Consider the following 15,973-nt stretch of genomic DNA (forward strand, 5'->3'; position numbering starts at 1 on the left):
ATCATCTGCAAGAAGTGAGAAATGTAAACATAAGTGAATGGACAGTTAACAAACGACTTCATGCTGCTGGTTTATCCTCTCGAACTAGAGTAACTGGACCGCCGCTTTCCCGTGAACACCGAATTGCCAGATTGAATTTTGCACGAGAACACTTGGCTTGGACAATGCAGGATTGGAGTCGTGTATTGTTTTCCGATGAATCGAGATTCTGTCTTACGGGCTCAGACAAACGTGTAAAAGTGTGGCGACGTCCAGGCGAGAGATATGCTCAAGCATGTGTTGCCGAGCGTCTTCCATTTGGTGGAGGGTCAGTTATGGCATGGGGAGGCATATCGTTTAATGCTTGCAGGGAGTTAGTCTTTATCGAGAATGGGACATTGACAGCGCATAGATACCTGACACAGATTCTGGAAAGACCATGTTTTACCGTTTATGGTTATTCTTGGAGACGACGCAACATTTATGCATGATAATGCACGGCCCCACACTGCTAGGATAGTTACTGAGTATCTTGACAAGGTTCAAATCACACGATTTGTTTGGCCTGCTCGCAATTCAGATATCAATCCCATAGAACATGTTTGGGATGAGATGAAGAGACGTTTACGGAGTCATGTGCCGGCTCCCAGAAATTCGAGAGAGCTTCGCGACATATTGGTGCAAGAATGGAATAATCTTCCGCAGAATGTGATCCAAAATCTGATCCAAAGCATACCTCGTCGTTTGCAAGCTGTTATCACCGCCAGAGGAGGGAATACTCGCTACTGAAGTTCTTAAAATTTCTTTTTTTTCAACAAAAAGCACATCAAAAGAAAATTCTTCAGTTACATTATTTTTAATAAACTTTAAACGACAAAAACGTTGTTTTCTTTAAGCAATCCGTTAGTAAACTATGTTACAACCGAAAATAGTTAAAACAGAATAATAATTTCTAAAATAAATTTAAATTACGGGGTGACCCTACTTTTATGCTAGGTAGTGTATATTGTTGGATAGCCTAATTTGACGAAATGTCGCTGACTCCTCTAGGAGTGAAATTTATTAGGGCAAGATTTAATAAAAACTGTGCTCGATATCTACTTTTTATTTGATTAAAAAAAATTTATAAAATTATATACAAAAACTTACCTTTCGCACTTCTTTGGGACCCTCGACTTCTGGTATTCTTTTTCTTTCTGGGTACCTTAACATCAATATGGAACGACTCGTCAGAATCACAATCCTCGCTTCGAGTGGCGTGAAGCGAGTGTCTTGTAAACCTTCTAGTTTTACTCTCTTCAGTGGTTTCAGATACTTTTGGAGGATCAGATTTTCTCATTGGCACATCTGTTTTTCTCGATTTTTTCTTGGGAGATTCGTTAATTTCTGTTGGCTTCGAAACTATCTTATCCTTATCCATCAAATTATCCTTGGTCTCAGCTGACACTTCTGAATTGTTCGTACGACTTTTTTTCAGTTTGGATGGCAAATCTTTTATGACTGGTCCGGATGTTTCAATTTGATCAATTTTTCTTGTTTTTGGCTGTGTTTGTTCTGATAATTTGTCTGGCGTTTCAGTTTGGTCGGTAGTCTTCAATTTAAGTTTTGCATGTGCTGCATCTGTTTCTATTTTCACCTTTTGCTCTGATTTTTTTAACTTTGGGGTTGGCTCTTGCACAACCACAGGCATTGCAACTACGTCTGTTTTTTCCTTTTCTTCGGATGTTTTCAACTTTGACATTGAGTCCTCTACTACTATAACTACATTGTCTGTTTGCTCAGCTTTTCTTAACTTTTGTGTTATGTCTTCCTCTATTATTTCTTTATTTTCTGCGTGCTCACTTATTTTAAGGACTTTTGGTTCTTCTATAGCAGGTTTCGTTGATTCGGTACATTCAGATTTTTCTATCTTTGGTCTAGTTAATTTCACTTCTGGTTGGTCTGGTATTACCTCTTTATTCAACTCAGATTTTAATTCCTCGACAACGTTATCTTTTTCAACAGATGATTTCGACTGTTGTAAAATGTCACATGCATTTAATACTATTTGAACTTCTGTTGTTGATGTCTGTTTTTCGGTATCCGATTTTATTTTTGACTTCACTGTTTCATCGGAATCAATGAGATTATCGGGTATAATTTTCCGTTTACCGATTTTACCTTCTTTACTTTTGGTTTTCGGAATTACTTCGTCGTTCCAATTATCATCCTCAACCAATTCTGCATTTGTATTTTTAACATCTTCTTTATCTATGATATTTTCGACATCTTCATTTTTCGATCTCAATTTGTCCTTATTTTCGTCCTTAGACGTTTTGGCCTTTGCCTTAAGTTCTATTTCACGCTGTTCTGTTTTTTTAACATTCGGAAGTTCCGGAAAGCTATCTATGGAAACATTGTCATCATCTTTTTGATTGTCATTAACTAATTTGTGGCTTAATATTTCCATGTAGATAGCTGCAGCTTCTTTTGTTTTTCTAGAAGGTCTTTGAGATCTTGGTAAAACGTTGTCGTCCTCACATTTTGCTCGTAAGTGTTGTTCTTTTACATCTTTTCTTGTACTACTTTTAGTTTTTGTCGTTTTCTTAATTGTTTCTATATCATCTTTAGCAGTATGTATAGATTCCTTAACACTTTCCTTGTCTTTACGTTTGGTAACGCTTTTTATAGTAACATTGTCTATAATTTGTTCTTTTTCTTTTGTTTCCTTGTCACTACTTTTATGTTCTCGATCATTTTCAGCACATTCTGGTAATGTATTCGATTCATCAACTACATTGGAAGACTCACCAACACTTTCCGAACTTTCAACTTTTTGTTCATCTTGTTTACTTTCTGATATATTTATTATATCAACTGTTTGTACATCAATTTCTATAACTAGGTCAACTGTTTCTTCTACGTGATTTAAATCATCTACATGTTTCACTGCTGTTTGTGCGTCGATATCCTTAGAATGTTCACTGCTTTCAATACTGTCAATACTTTCCGAGTTAACTTTTTTATCTTCTATTTCATTTTGACTAACACTTTGTTTACTGTCTATTTCATTTTCTTTATAATCTTCATCTATGACTAAACCTTTCTCATCTGGGTCTTCGTCACTGCATTCATTTTCCTGATTAATTTTTTCAATAGGTTCTATGTTAACTATGTGTTTGTTAACGGTTTCTACACTAGGTACGTCGGAAGGTTGGTCTTCTATTCTAGTTTGAATTGTTTTCGTTTCAATTACAGTATCGTTATTTATTTCTTCTTGTTTGTATTTTTCGCTACATTTATTTTCTGTTTTAACTAAATCTGGAGGTTGATCATCCATTTTCTGCTTATATTTCAAGACTTTTAATGGATTTGATTTTGTTAAAGTCATCTTTCCTCTTAGTCCTGGATTTTTACATTTTATATTTTTTGCACTTAATTTTTTTCCTTTTTCATCATTCCCAGTCTTATTATCTTCTATTACTGCTTCTTGAGTATGAGTTTTAGGTTTTTTGGCATTATCTAAGTTTCTGCTAGAGCGTCTGCTGCTTTCTTCAGTGTGGCTTTTAACAGTTTTATTATGTACAACCGGAGTAGTCTTGTTAGCACTTTTTAATATGTCAACGTTTTTGCGAATTACGTTAGATATTCTTGAACTCTTTTTAACTTCCACTGATGAAGTGGGTTTTTTCTTAACATTACTCGATTTGTTAATTTCTTTTTTAACATCTACAGATCTTGTACGCTGCCGTCTATCTCTATCAGAGACTTTGCTGTTTTCCTTCTTTATATCAACAACTTTCTTAAAATCCTTTTTGATGTCTGTATTTCTATTTATTCGCCTAGAGTCTACATTTTTACTTATTGTTTCCTTTATATCTTTCTTTTCCACCTATAAAAAAATATAGAATCAATTCCTTAATCCTTATAAACAACTAGACAAATTGAATGAATCACTTTTTTCTTTTACTATTATTTGTAATTTGTAATAACCGAGTATTTGTTGGTATAAGTAATCCCCCACTTACTGTCAAACGGTTTCAAGCAGATAAGTTGGTGAGTGATAGGGCCCTTTTTTGTCCTAGTTTCCCAGTTGAAAACCTAGCCCTAAAGGGGATGAACCGAGAAATATGTCAACGGCATAAGGATGTAAAAGACAAGGAAAAAACACTACATTAAAGACCCATATGGGTATCTCTTGTACACCTATCATGGCTACAGCATTGAGAGTGAAGATCATAACATAACAAAACCATGGGGCCTCTCAAGCAGTTAGCAAGCAAGCAAGCCCTACGTAAAATGAAAGAACGCGCCAAAAAAAAACTAAAAAGTTTATTAGAATATACACCTGGAACTTCAAGACCATGTACAAAGCAGGCAGAATGTATAATGCCATTCATGAAATTGAGAGTCTGAATATCGATATAATGGACATCAAATATATATATATATATATATATATATATATATATATATATATATATATATATATATACAAAACTCAAATATTTGGGTGTGCAGGGATATTTGAGTTTTGTATTCTATTTGATCAGCGTTGATGACAAGCGTTTATCGCTTTTTCACTATATATATACATATATATATATATATATATATATATATATATATATATATATATATATATATATATATACACACCGGTATTTTAGGCGGTACGCCCTTCCGGTAGGGATCTATGGAGGAGTATCACAGAGCCGCAAGCCCTTATCTCTTGCCGTACTGCTCCACCATAGGCCGATCAGACACCAGCATATTCTAGTTCAAGCCGCAGATTCATATAGAATTTTAAACTGCTGCGTTAGCCTTTTTGTTTTCTGTATACCGAGCTGGGGATTCACATCCACTGAACCACTCGCAGTGAAGCGAATGAGAACCGGAAGCCCAGTCCGCTTGGCTATCTGACCGATAAATGACATCAAATATATTACTCTGGAAATACACAAGGTCAACATAAGCATGACATCGGAATAATTTTAAATAAACAAATAAAAAAGCATGTTACGAATTTTTTCCAACATTTGAGAGAATCATGCTCATCCAATTGGTTTTCAACAAAAACCAAGATAATCCAAATATACGCACCCACAACACACAAATCAGACGAAGTAATAAAAGCTTTTTATTACGATTTAAAGAAAGTCCTAAGTAAGTTAGGTGTTCAATTTTTCACATGAGAAAAACCATTTATATTTTTCGCTGTATTAATTCCTATAATTCTCAACCTCGACTAATGATATTCTTCTTCTTCAGTGCTTTATCCGGTCCGGATGTTGGCGTTCATCAAGGCTATCATGGTTTTGTTGACTGCTCTGCGAAACAGCTCCGCGGAGGTCATCCCAAACCATTGTCGGAGGTTTTTCAACCGCGAGATACGATGGCATCCCGGTCCTTATTGGGACGCCTTATTAATACTAATGATATTACTTATGAAAAATACATGGATGCTTTATGTTTATTAGAAGAAAAACTGTAAGCTAAACAGGCTTCTAAAGTTGATATAAAATTTACGGCAAACACTTACAGTACATTGTCTACAACACATTGTCGAAAGTACTAATTTGAATATAAATGGACAAAAAGAAGTTAAAAATACATTTTTTAATATTGACTCTCTCCTCAATCAGTTCAAACAGATGAAAAAAATAACTATAAGTTCTTCGTTTAGTTCTGTAATTGTTCAAGCTCAGACGCAAGAGCTTCAAAAGCCGACTTACAATCCTCGCAGAACAACTTACTCACATTGGTAAATGGATGGTAAGAAATTCATCAAACGAAACTTTATGTCCAGTTAGATTATTTTTGAAATTACTGGAAAAAAGAGGACCAAAGATTTTATCAGACAGACTCTTTCTTACCGTTCACCCCAACTGGAAGGATGGATCTTGGTTCAAAAACTGTCCACTTGGAATCAACACCGTATCTAAGTGGACAAAAATGTCAGCTGAAAAAATTGGTAGAGCTTTGTTGACCTTTACCGGTTCCAGGCGGGTCCTTTTTGATAACTTTGGTAAATATAGTCGTAAAAGCTCTTTATAGTATCTTTCTGAAAGAACCTAATTCAAAAGGTTCTATCCTATCTCACGGTTTTTAACTACAAGAGTCCCGTTACTTACCTAGAACTTTTCTGTGTTCGGGGCAAGTTGTCATTTTTAAGTGAGGGATATCCCACCTATTTTTTTGGAAGCTTGTTAAATTTTGAGAGGAAGAAAAGAACACTCTGGACAGGGCAGTCTTCGAGTAAAGTCGCTTGCTTATCTTACCGTTCTCTGTGAATTTTTTCTTTAAGTGTGTATACACTTAAATCTCTGAAATATCTTAATCTAATACCATATTAGATTAAATATTGTTATAAAGTAACTTCATTTTGATTAACTTCAGTGCTTGATACTAGTAAAGTATAGTAGAATCAGTGAAATAGTGTAGCAGTCATCGAGATTTATTGTACATTATCGTAATCATATTACCTTCAATTATCTGGGCGAATAATATTGTAATCATATTACCCAATCCTGGACGAATCTGCGTCAACCATCTTTTCACCTGTAGTTAAGGTTAACTACCGAGTTAGCAATTCAATAAAAAAACGTTTAATTCTTTCATACGAACTTTCAATCAGTTATTAAGAACTTCTTACAAATAATAATTACGAACATTCAGTATTCAGTAAGAACAGTTAATTAAACTAAAAACAGTGCGAGCCAGACAGTTAACTTACAACCAAGAGCAGATTGGTTTCATTTTTATACTACCAGAATTCTTGTAATCTTTTTGTATTCTTTTGAATTTACATTTAATTACTTTTGTTTTATTTTCTATAATTGCTATCCATTTTTAAATTTACTGTACCCGTTATCTCGAGATAATCCTATAAACAACGAAAAGAGATTTCTTTAATCAGCTTTAGTTGAATTTTTTAAATACTACCAGGCTCTCTCCGCTGATAATTTAATTTGTGCATGATTTTACTATATTGTATCTGTAAAGGTATTTCGTGATCATAATACTGTTTATTTCCATATGTATAAAACCATTTATTAATTGATGGTGCATTTTTTTACTTGTGTTTATTCAGCCGCCTATTTAATTGCGTTGTTGAATATATTGTTTTGTTTTATCCACGAATTTTATTTCTCGACTCCTAATAAGTTTCCTGATAACATAATACCTCTAAATATTTGCTTATTACATTAAATTATTATTATACCTTCGACCAGGAGAAAGATCAGGCTGATTAAGTTTCGTAGGTAAGTAGGTGGACGGAATCCACCTAATATATTTATTATTTGTTTATGTAGTGTGTTGACAATATTTATTTAATAATTAACTATTGATATCTTTCCCTGGATTTGGTCTCAGAATCTAAATATCTTTCCTTATCTCTTTCCGTTTCTAAGGTTTCTTAACTTTCCCCTTAAATCCCAAAAAGTTAAGTGGCGCCCTTTTTCTATCTTACCTTATCTTTGGTAATTTTATCCATCTATCTTTTTGTTTATTTCTGTATCGTTTCTAATATATCTTATCCTATCCTATCTTTACTTATTTCGTCCGTTGGACCCATTCCCGGTTCTAAAAGCTAGTTTCGAACCCACGACTCACTCTCCACCAACCATCTGGCTGTCGTCCACAGTGTCTCCATTGGTGACCTTTCTAGCACCATCCAAAAAAGGTTTCTGAGGTTACAAACGCTAGAACATTTTTACACAAAATCTCGAAATTTACCCCGGCAAAAAACTTGAAGGACCATATCAACTACCCAACGATGCATCTATTGTAGTAAAAAGATTTATACGATCCATAAGTGGAACCGGTCGAAATGTAACTACGGATAATTACTTTTCCTCTGTACCCTTAGCCAACTCTTTATTGAACGATCATTGCTTGACAACGATAGGTACTTTGCGTAAAAACAAACAACAAATCCCCCTTGAGTTGACAAACGTAAAAGGAAGACCTTTATGTAGTAGCATGTTTGCATATGGTGACGATGGAAATAAGAGTGTACTTGTATCATATGTGCAAAAAAAATAAGAATGTACTACTACTTTCAACACTACACAGCGATGGTTTCTTTGATGAAAACACTAAAGAGTATACCATGAAGCCATAGATTATTACTGATTACAACCTCACAAAAGGCGGAGTGGATGTTGTTGATAAAATGAAGGCAGAATATTCCGTGACTCGATTTAGCAATCGCTGGCCGTTTACTATTTTTTGCAGCCTACTAAATATTTCAACTATAAACAGCCAAATAATTTACAACAATAACACTAATATTGTAACATCTCGAAGAAGCTACATTGCGGAGCTTGACAAGCAACTTTTAATGTCCCATCTTCAACGACGTTCCAATATCCCAAATCTGACTTTTCAGTTGAAACTCAGGATCCGAAATATAACCGGAGAAAAGCCATCAGTTTCTCAAGGGGCAACTCCAACTATAAAACCAAGATGTTCTTTTTGCCCTGTAAGGAAGAACAGGTTTACCCAACATTATTGTACTAACTGTAAGTTGCCGATATGTAAAGAGCACACTGGTTTAACAAATTTTACTTGTCACCACTGCCTAGAAGAGGAAGAAATCGAATTTTATGCATAATGCGACCATTTTTTTTTTTTGAATAAATCCCCTTATTTGTTTTGTTCTAGGATAATGTGTATATTTTTTTAGTTTACCTAGTAGTTTTTTTTTGCAGTTTTGTTTTAAAAAAATATAAGTTTATCGTTTTTTGTGAGTTAATAGCCAATAAACTTAACCAATAAGTACTAATGACTCATTTATTTGACCTATACCCATATGTTAGATAAAATCTAACACGCGAGTGATGGCGTAATTTTTTGAGGTGCGAGTGATGGAGGCTTAACAAATAAATAAAGATTATGTTTCGTTGATATGGTTGTCTCGTGAAACAGTCTTGAAGGTGAAACAGAAAATTATTTACCGGCAAAATTTTCTTCTGGTTTTATTTAAGTTTGTTGCCTTTTGACAATTTTGGTTTATGAAATTTTGACAAAATCACTAGACTGACGTCTCGTGATTTAACTGTCAAAATTTAATTCGCGAAAATTGCCAGACAACTTTCATACCAGTCGAAAATATTTCCGGCAAAATTTTCTCTCATATTATATACGGTAAAATTAGTAATAAAAAAATCAAGTGATAGAGGGTGAAAATTAAAATGACTTACTTGTTTTGACTCAATCTTATTAGTCAACGGTGATCTCCTAAGTTTAATTTCTTCTGTTTTCTCAGTTGTTTCACAAACCACGTTATGTTGCCTTTGCGCAGCCCTCATTCTTTGTTTAGTTTTCAAAGAATTGCTTTTCCGTCGGGACAAAACACTTTTTTTCACTGTAGTTAATCTAAGAGATCTCGGTCTAGTCTTAATTAAAGGGTTGTTATTCCTATTCGGTATCAATATGCGTTTTATCTGTTTCCTCATTATTTCGGATTTCGTGTTTGTTAAACTGGATCTGGTGAAGCGTGAACTGAAAAATGATCAAATAAAATACAAATTTAACTCATTATACAGAGTTGTCCACTCAAAAGTGTACACCCTGATATTTGGCAATATTCATTGTATTTTTAGACAGGTATTTCGCAGAATAATTAGGGCATCCATGGTTTTTCTTTTCATATTATCTCTGTTATGTCATTTAGAAAAAAAACTTAATAGTGGAGACAAGCTCTTGAGGAAAAAGGTTTAAAATTTAGTAGAACGAAAACAGAGTATTTGGAATGTTCATTTAAATATGGTGTTATTGCAAATAAATGATATCTTTGGATGAAGAAATGATTGTGAAATGGTTTTAAGTACATAGGATCGGTATTACAGAGTAATGGAGAAATAAATGAAGATGGAAACAATAGAATTAGGATTGGATGGAGGATGAAGTTGAAAGAAGCGAGTGGTGCTTTGTGTGACAGAAACATTGCAATGAAGCTACTACTACTACTACTATCGGTTTACAGCGTTCTCCGACGCCTTCCGACTCCTAACCGCCATTCTTCTCTATTCAGCCATAGGCCTGGAGGGATTTCTCTTTCCTCTAGTTCTTTTTCAATTCCCTCTCTCCAGCTTTTTCTCGGCCTTCTTTTTTTCCTTCTCCCTTGTGGTGTCCACGTCAAAATCTGTTTTGGAATCCTGTCATCTGGCATTCTCTGTACATGCAATGAAGCTGAAGGGAAAAATCAATAAAACTCCATATGATGTGCGAAACTGAAGATTGGCCAATTAAAAATAAAGAGAACCAACGAATGGATGTGGTGGAAATTAGAATGCTTAGATGGATGAGTGAAGTCACAAAAAAGGATAAAATTAAGAATGAGCATATTACTGATGCCAAAATGGGAGAGCATAGGTTAAGATGGTTTGGTCATATTCAACGTCCAGACATTAATTAACCAATATGAACAATTGCTGATCTGCGAAATCCTGGGAAGAGTAGGAGAGTAAGACTAAAGAAGACCCGGAGGAAACGCTTAGACGGGACATAACGGTAAAGGGGACTAATATTGGTATGACCCAAGCTAAAGACTTTTGGCCCACCTATGGAATTTGCAGTTTAAGTTGAATAACATACACAAATTATCCTCTGCATGTTTTTATAAGTTCCCATATTAATTAATATGGCATTTTTATTAATATTTATTAAAAATATTACCCTTTTTTTTATTTTCAACAATAAAAAAAAATTCACTAAACCCTGGCGTATCTAAGAATTGTCAAAATAACTGTCAAACTTAATGTGGATTTTGGGATTCTCCCGGAAAAATATTAATTTTGATTAATAAATTGATTATTGGTAAATAAATAAATTTTTATTTATCCAGTCAATGTGAAATAAAAGTGAGCTCTAAGTGAAGAGATAATGTTTCCAGCCGGGAACGGACCAGGATCAAATGATTTTCAGTACCCTACAGTGCAGTTTCCAACTGTAATGCAGAACGAGCCTACAAATCTAATACATCCGTATTACCAAGTAAGTCAAATAAATACTCAAGATCCACCATTGTGCTCAAATCAACCAATAGTCAACCAAATGATACCTTTTGATAATAATTATCAACAACGATATCAGGTACAGCCAGTAATTGCCCAGCAAACCAACTTTTCTCATTCTACATCAAACTCTCAAGCTAACTTAAACTTAAAAAACAATCCAGAAACACAGAATGAATATGATTCGATGTCAGATGAAGAACATGAAGACTCTCAAAATAATAAACACCCATGACCAACAATAAGATCAAAAAGAAAAAGGCTTAAACGTCAAGATTTAAGAGAAGAAGAAGCTCCAATTACATTCTCAAATAGGTTTCAGCCACTTTCACAGGAAAGCTCCGTAAATGATATGAATAAAAATCCACCAATCTCAAAACCCCCTCCAATTTTTATATATGGCGTGAATGACTATAGTAAAATAATAGATAATTTAGCTCAAGCAGTAGAAGTAGAAACTTACTTCACTAAAGCTTTCAATAAAAATTTTACCAAAGACACCTGAATCCTACAGAAAACTAATACATCACGTACGAGAGGAAAATATCGTCCACCATACATACCAACCTAAGGAAGACAGAGCATACAGAGCAGTTATTCGAGATCTACATCACTCTTTTCCGATAGATGAAATAAAAGCGGAAATCCAGAAAAAGGGTCATAAGGTAAGGAACGTTACAAATGTCAGACACAGATTGAGCCGTGAACCATTACCATTATTTTTTGCGGACCTCCAACCTCAAACGAACAACAAAGAAATATTTGAACTACAGTATATACAACATTGTAAAATAAGGGTTGAACCACCAAGAATTAAAAGAAATATACCACAATGTACACGATGTCAAGAATATGGTCACACTAAAACGTACTGTGCAAAACAATATAATTGCGTAAAATGCGCTGGATCACACAACACAAAGGACCGCAAGAAACCAAAAAACACGCCAGCAACTTGCACTAACTGCAATGGAGACTATCCTTCTAATTACAGAGGATGTTCTGTTTATTGTGAACTACTAAATGTCGGATACCATGACAAATCAAAACAAATCACCACTCAAAATCCTGTCAACAATCCCAATGTAAATATACCTACCCAACATCATGCCCATAATAACAAAAATAACAACAATGAATTAGCAGATAAAAAACCAAACAATATAGTTAAAAAAAAAATAGTTACATTATAAGGATAATCAATAATATAATATTGAGTATTATGTATAATAATATGTGTTGTTCATTAAATATAAGATAATATTAGATACGCATTAAGTGAAAATTAATACTTAACTGAAGCATTTTCCTTATAACTTTCACACATTTGTTCTGGCTAATTGGCTTAGTTCCAGTGCCATAAAACAAAACACACACACACACACACAACTATCAAATTTCCTAAACGAATTCAAAAATATGTTCTCTTAACTATTAAACCAAAATAGCATGATTTTTACCATGTTAACTACAGTCATTAACAAAATAGCTTTCAAGTCACTACGAATTGCGTCGTGGAATGCTAATGGTATTTCAAACCATATATTAGAGATATCACTGTTTTTTAAAATGTATAATATAGACATTCTATTAATATTTGAAAGCGATGCCACACAAAGAACGGTTATTAAGATACCTTACTATACTGTGTATTATGCAAACCATCCAGACAGAGGAGCACATGCAGGTTCTGCCGTTATGATTAAATAAAAAATCAAACACTACGCAGTCCAAACAATAGAGTCAAACTTCGATTTAACAACAGATCACAGTACAATAATAATAACTTTAGGTACACACATAATATGGAGAACACCATCACCCAAACTCACAACTAAAGAAACCAACTGGGATGTTTTCCAAAATTCTGTAAATACAAAAATTAGACTAGATATTAGGATAAAAGAAAACGAAGATGTAGAGAAAGCAGTAGACTATTTAACAACAGTTTTACAAACGATAGGATGGGAAGCAACACCACAGCGCCAAAGAAGTGTCCAAAAAAACCATAATATCCCCCTTCATATAAGAGAACTGATAGCAAAAAAAAAGAAATCCACTAAATAAAACGTACCTTAACAGGATCAAGTCATAGACTAAATAGAGCATTACATCAAGAAAAAAAAAACGACTCTTTCCAGTTTTATGTTTCGAACCTCTCACACGAAGACCACTCTATATGAAAAGCTACAAAAAAGTTTACGACCGACAATAACAAATTTACCTTTAAGAAAAACAGATATGACCTGGGCCCAGACAAACGCAGAAAAAACAACAGTATTCGCAGAGCATCTTGCAACTGTATTCGCAGCACCAGGTACTGATAACGATGAAGATGATGACATAAGAATGTACCTCGAAACTCCATGTCAACTATCTCTTCCTCTAACAACGTTTACTCTGACAGAGGTTCGACTACAAATAAAAAATGCTAAATCCTAAGAAAGCTCCTGGCTATGATTTGATAACAGAGGAATTACTTCAGAAGCTACCGAGAAAAGCAGTGGTGCTATTAACAATAATATACAACAGCATACTATGTCTTCGATACTTTTCAATACAATGGAAATTTGCTCAAGTTAGTATGATTACGAAACCTGGTAAGCCCGCAACGCAAGCAAATTCATATCGCCCTATAAGCCTACTCCCAATAATGTCAAAAGTATTAGAAAGGCTACTATTACATAAAATCGAGCAAGTTGTTCCCATAAACAAAATTATACCACAACACCAATTCGGATTTAGACGTGAACACTCAATCATCCAACAATACCACAGAATAGTAAATATAATTAAAACAACTCTCGAAGAGAAAAAGTTTTGCGCTGGACTGTTTCTAGATATACAACAGGCATTTGATAGAGTAAGGCATGAATTTTTCATCTAAAATTGAAATTACACCTAACAGACCAACTATAAACTAAAATCATATCTTACTGACCGTTACTTCAAGTCAAAATGGAAGACAGCTACACAAATTACCACATCATACAATCTGATGTACCTCAGGGTAGCGTTTTGGGCCCATTTCTGTATCTGATATTTACAGCAGACGTTCCAATCAGCAATGATACCTTCTTAGCTACATTTGCCGATGACACGGGAATCTTGGCAGTGGATATCGACCCTAATGGTAGCATCACAAAAAGTACAAAATCATTTGGATCAATTACAAAACTGGCTTAAGCAATGGAAGATCAGTGTTAATGCTAGCAAATCAGTACAAATTACTTTTACAACAAGAAAATCCACATGTCCACAAGTTTATATTAATAATATAATTCCATTCCTATAAAACCAGTTGTCAAATACTTGCGATTGCACCTGGATGAAAAACTTACATGGACAACACACATTAAAACTAAACGGAAACAACTAGATCTTAAACTAAAAAATATGAACCGGCTATTTAACAAAAGGTCTCGGTTATCTCTTGAAAATAAACTGCTTCTGTACAAAGCTATACTTATACCAGTTTGGGCATATGGATAGAACTATGGGGCTGTAGTAAACCTTCAAATACGAAGATACTTCAAACATTCCAATCCAAAATACTCTGTATGATAAGTAAAGCTCCATGGTATGTATCTAAACAAACACTTCACAATGATCTGGACATCCCATTACTTAAGGACATAATAAAGAATCACTCAATAAAATATAAAAATCTCACCACTGATTCTCGTCTAAGACGAGACTTAGACAGTCTTGGTCTTGGTCTTGAGCCAATACACCTGGTCTTGGTATTGCACTCCCGGTCTTGGTCTTGCAGCAAGAGTCTTGCAGTTACCCATTAGCCTATTGCTATTTATTAAACGTTACTAGGGAAGTTTGAAGCCACGATCTAAGCGATCCGTGCCTATGCTCTAACTAACCCAGCTATCTACCATGCCCCATGAAAGTCAATCAAACATGGTTAAAACACAAAAAACCAAAGTAATGACATAAACTTGACTGTATTTTAAAGAACATTTTCTGTCTAGAAAGGTATTGATGGACCTCCACCATATATGAAATGGAAATCTTAAAAAAGATTGGTACGTGGCAAAAATCCAAATACAGGTATCAAGGGCACATATTCTTTAGGTGATAAGATAACAAACTATAATCCACTTATTAAAGCAACATAAATGTTATTAACAATCTTAGCTCTACTTTTATATAAAAAACTAACTTGAAAAAATAAAGAATAGGTAAGAAAGCAATAAAAAAAAAATAGTTGCAGTATCGCAAAGACTGCCCTAGAGTGGAATCCCCAAGGGAAAAGAAAAAGAGGTCGCCCAGTACAAACTTGGAGAAGATCCATCATGGACGAGATAAGAGGCCAAGGAAAGTCTTGGAATGAGGTGAAGGCCTTAGCGCAAAATAGAACCCGATGGCGCGTTTTCACTGAAGCTCTATGCTCCACTTAGGAGTTCAAGAACCTTATATATATATATATATATATATATATATATATATATATATATATATATATATATATATATATATATATATATATAAGAAAGCAATGATAATCAAAAGAAGTTATTTTAAATTAAGGAGATATCTACTTAATAAATACATTAATTTACCAAAATAAAGTAGTAGGAATATTTTTTTAGGAACCAGAATTATGGTTTTTCAGGGAGAAATATTTGTAATTCTTTTTTGTGAAAAGATATTAGATGCTTCCTTAAACCTGAAGTGTTTCTGTTTTTCATTTTCATTTTCACCTTTCTATGTAGGCACAATTCAAACAAAGCAATTTGGGATTCATAAATTATTTCGAAAAACTCACAAAATCAAATTTGCTTTTAGGCCTTTTATATCTATAATTCCAACGTTCACTACTCCGACTATTTCAAAACTATTTTAATCTTTGTCTCCCATGTCAAATTGTAAACTTGTCAAATGAAGTTTAGTGATGTCGAAAAAGTACCTACTACTATAGTCCTCCAAGATATTCAAAAAGGTGACTAATACATTTAATATAACAGCCGAATTGTACG

General features: G+C 34.1%; 1 protein-coding gene across 4 annotated transcripts in view; it reads right to left on the minus strand.

Moving 5' to 3' along the window:
- Jarid2 (Jumonji, AT rich interactive domain 2) overlaps window positions 1-15,973 on the minus strand; it is a 91,491-nt gene that overhangs the window by 56,398 nt on the left and 19,120 nt on the right. For all 4 annotated transcript variants that reach the window (XM_072540307.1, XM_072540306.1, XM_072540305.1 and 1 more), the window contains exons 3-4: window positions 9,168-9,468; window positions 1,129-3,850 (exon numbers count right to left, since the gene is read on the minus strand). In XM_072540307.1, coding sequence (XP_072396408.1) covers window positions 1,129-3,850; window positions 9,168-9,468 — 3,023 coding nt within the window. The remainder of the gene's footprint in view (window positions 1-1,128; window positions 3,851-9,167; window positions 9,469-15,973) is intronic.

This window comes from Diabrotica undecimpunctata, chromosome 8 (genome assembly GCF_040954645.1).
Source record: "Diabrotica undecimpunctata isolate CICGRU chromosome 8, icDiaUnde3, whole genome shotgun sequence".
Taxonomy (NCBI): Eukaryota; Metazoa; Arthropoda; class Insecta; order Coleoptera; family Chrysomelidae; genus Diabrotica; species Diabrotica undecimpunctata.